The 2512-nt window shown below is 44.2% G+C and overlaps 1 protein-coding gene across 1 annotated transcript; it reads left to right on the top strand.

The window, feature by feature from the left end:
* The first annotated feature begins 652 nt into the window (after positions 1-652).
* On the top strand, positions 653-1795 carry LOC138870530 (uncharacterized). The gene has a single exon (XM_070148342.1). It carries the CDS (start codon positions 653-655, stop codon positions 1793-1795), a length of 1143 nt encoding a protein of 380 aa, XP_070004443.1.
* Positions 1796-2512: the final 717 nt, after the last annotated feature.

Here is a 2512-nt window from a genome sequence, read left to right as displayed (position 1 = left end):
TCCTTCTGGGACCAAGTAGTTGGGAGTCTTTTATTTTGCTTTAATGATGTAATAAGCCCGATGGCCACTAGTGACATTTTACTTTCTGTTATTTAGCGTCGTTTTGGTTTCGTCTTATTTTTATCAATAAAATGAGGCATTTAGCATTATAAGTTCTCCAAATTAATTTGTTGCTAGGCCTACCTTCGGCACAACAAGGCACCTAAATTAAGACGTGATTTATATCCTTGCACAATGTGTTTAAATACTACAACATCTTCCTCATAATCCGTACAAATTTGTTACCTTTTTTTATTTTTCTTTATTTTTATTATTCCCCTCCCCAAAGGTTAGTTCGTGCATTTTGGCACCATCATCATACAGTACGAGATCCAAGAGCCCTCCACCTCATCCTCCTCCGAGTCCTATCTGGAACAAGAACAAAAGTAGAATGGAAGATTCAAGCACCAAAAAGGAAAGAACTGAGATTCCTCAGGGTACCCTGGTTCCTAACAAAACTGCTGCCCAACTTGAGTAGAAACTATTGAAGTTCCGAGAAGAACTGGATCAAGTTCGGAACTTTGCAAATTTATCATTCACTCTCACCGCTCCTGATGTCAACTTTCAAAATGCTCAAAATCCCGCACCTCCACAGAACACCCCATAACCATAGATGGAACCCACTCATGCTCAACACTGCAACACATGCCACACTCCAAACTACACTCTATTACTCATCCCTGAACCACTGAACACCACAAACGACCACCTCCACAACACTTCCATCTACATAGATACCGTACCCCGCTACACTCAACCAATCTCAAGTGCACCTGATTCTGATGACAAGGACTCTCTTATTAGAAACTTGGCAACAGAACTCAAGAAGTTGACCAGCCGAGTCCAGGGCATGGAAGGAAACAAAGGTATAGAGGGGTTGAATTATGAGGACCTCTACATTCAGCCAGATGTTGAACTTCCAGAGGGGTACAAACCTCCCATGTTCGAAATTTTCGATGGCATGGGAGATCCCAGAGTCCATTTGAGAACATATTGTGATAAGCTAGTTGGAGTCGGAAGGGATGAGAAAATCCGTATGAAACTCTTAATGAGAAGTCTGAAGGGGGATGGTTTATCCTGGTACATCAGCCAGGACCCCAAGAAATGGACCAGCTGGGTAGGTATGGCATCAAATTACATGGATAGGTTCCGATTCAATACAAAGAATGCACTAGATGTATTCTACATCCAGAATTTGAAGAAGAAGCCAACCGAGACATTCCGCGAGTATGCTACTCGTTGGAGATCAGAGGCTGCTAAGGTCAGGACAGCCTTAGAAGTGGAACAGATGAACAAATTCTTCGTCCGGGCTCATGATCCACAATATTATGAGAGGTTGATGTTGATCGAGGGCAAAAAATTCTCCGATATCGTCAAGCTGGGAGAAAGAATTGAGGAAGGCATTAAGAATGGTATGGTTACTAATCTTGAAGCATTGCAGGCCACCAACAAGGCTTTACAGTCCGGTGGCACGTCCAAAAAGAAGGATGTGAGTGCCGTGATGGTCGCACAGGGAGCCAAATCACCACTGAAATACCACACTTACCCATCACCTCCACTTACATATCAGCCTATCACGAATTACCAAGCACCTGCACCCTCTTACCAAAATCCACCGCCCGTTTACCAATCATCTTCACCTCTCACATATCAACTAACTTCACCCAGATACTCTCAACCTGCACCTGTTTACCAAGCTTATAATGCCCAACCCTTTCACTACCAATCACTCCCCACTCGCCAAAATTTCCCTTGACCTAGACCAAATTTTGACCGCAGACCTCCGAGACAATATACAACCATCGTTGAGCCAATTGACCAGCTGTATGAGAGACTTAAAGTTGCTGGTTACGTCTCCCCTATCCCTGCCATAACTTCAGAAAATCCTTCCTAGTGGGTCAACCCTAATAAGACCTATGCATACCACTCCGACATGAAGGGACATACCATTGACGAGTGCCGCTCGTTGAAGGACAGGATTCAAACTCTAATCGACAATAAGGTTATCGTAGAAAAGGAGCCTGCTCCTAATATCCGCAACAACCCTCTGCCTGATCACAAAGGTGGATTCATTCACATGATCGAGATCGAAAATGATTGGGACCCTAAAGGGTCGATAAGATTGATTGCTGAAGGTGATGAGCCAAAGAAACCGGCGGTAACGCTTAACCCAATTGTTGTGCAGAATCATCCTTCCTAGGGAGATGAATTAAATATGTCTATACCTCTCGCATTGAAGCACCTTCTTCTGCAAAGGCGCCCGGACCAATTGAGGTTTAGTTTGGAGTCCCGAAGGCACCGACACCTTTCAAAGTTGTTGTGTTACCACCAGGGATACCTATTCCTGTAGCAATGTCAGACATAACACCGTTCCACTCAAATGCCATACCATGGGATTACACAGCTGAAGCAAGGAGGAAAGGGAAAACCAAGACGGGAGAAGCAATTGCTGCGCAGGGTATGACCAGAACAA

The sequence above is a fragment of the Nicotiana sylvestris genome, chromosome 6 (genome assembly GCF_000393655.2).
Source record: "Nicotiana sylvestris chromosome 6, ASM39365v2, whole genome shotgun sequence".
Taxonomy (NCBI): Eukaryota; Viridiplantae; Streptophyta; class Magnoliopsida; order Solanales; family Solanaceae; genus Nicotiana; species Nicotiana sylvestris.
This window is presented reverse-complemented; position numbering and strand designations above follow the sequence as displayed.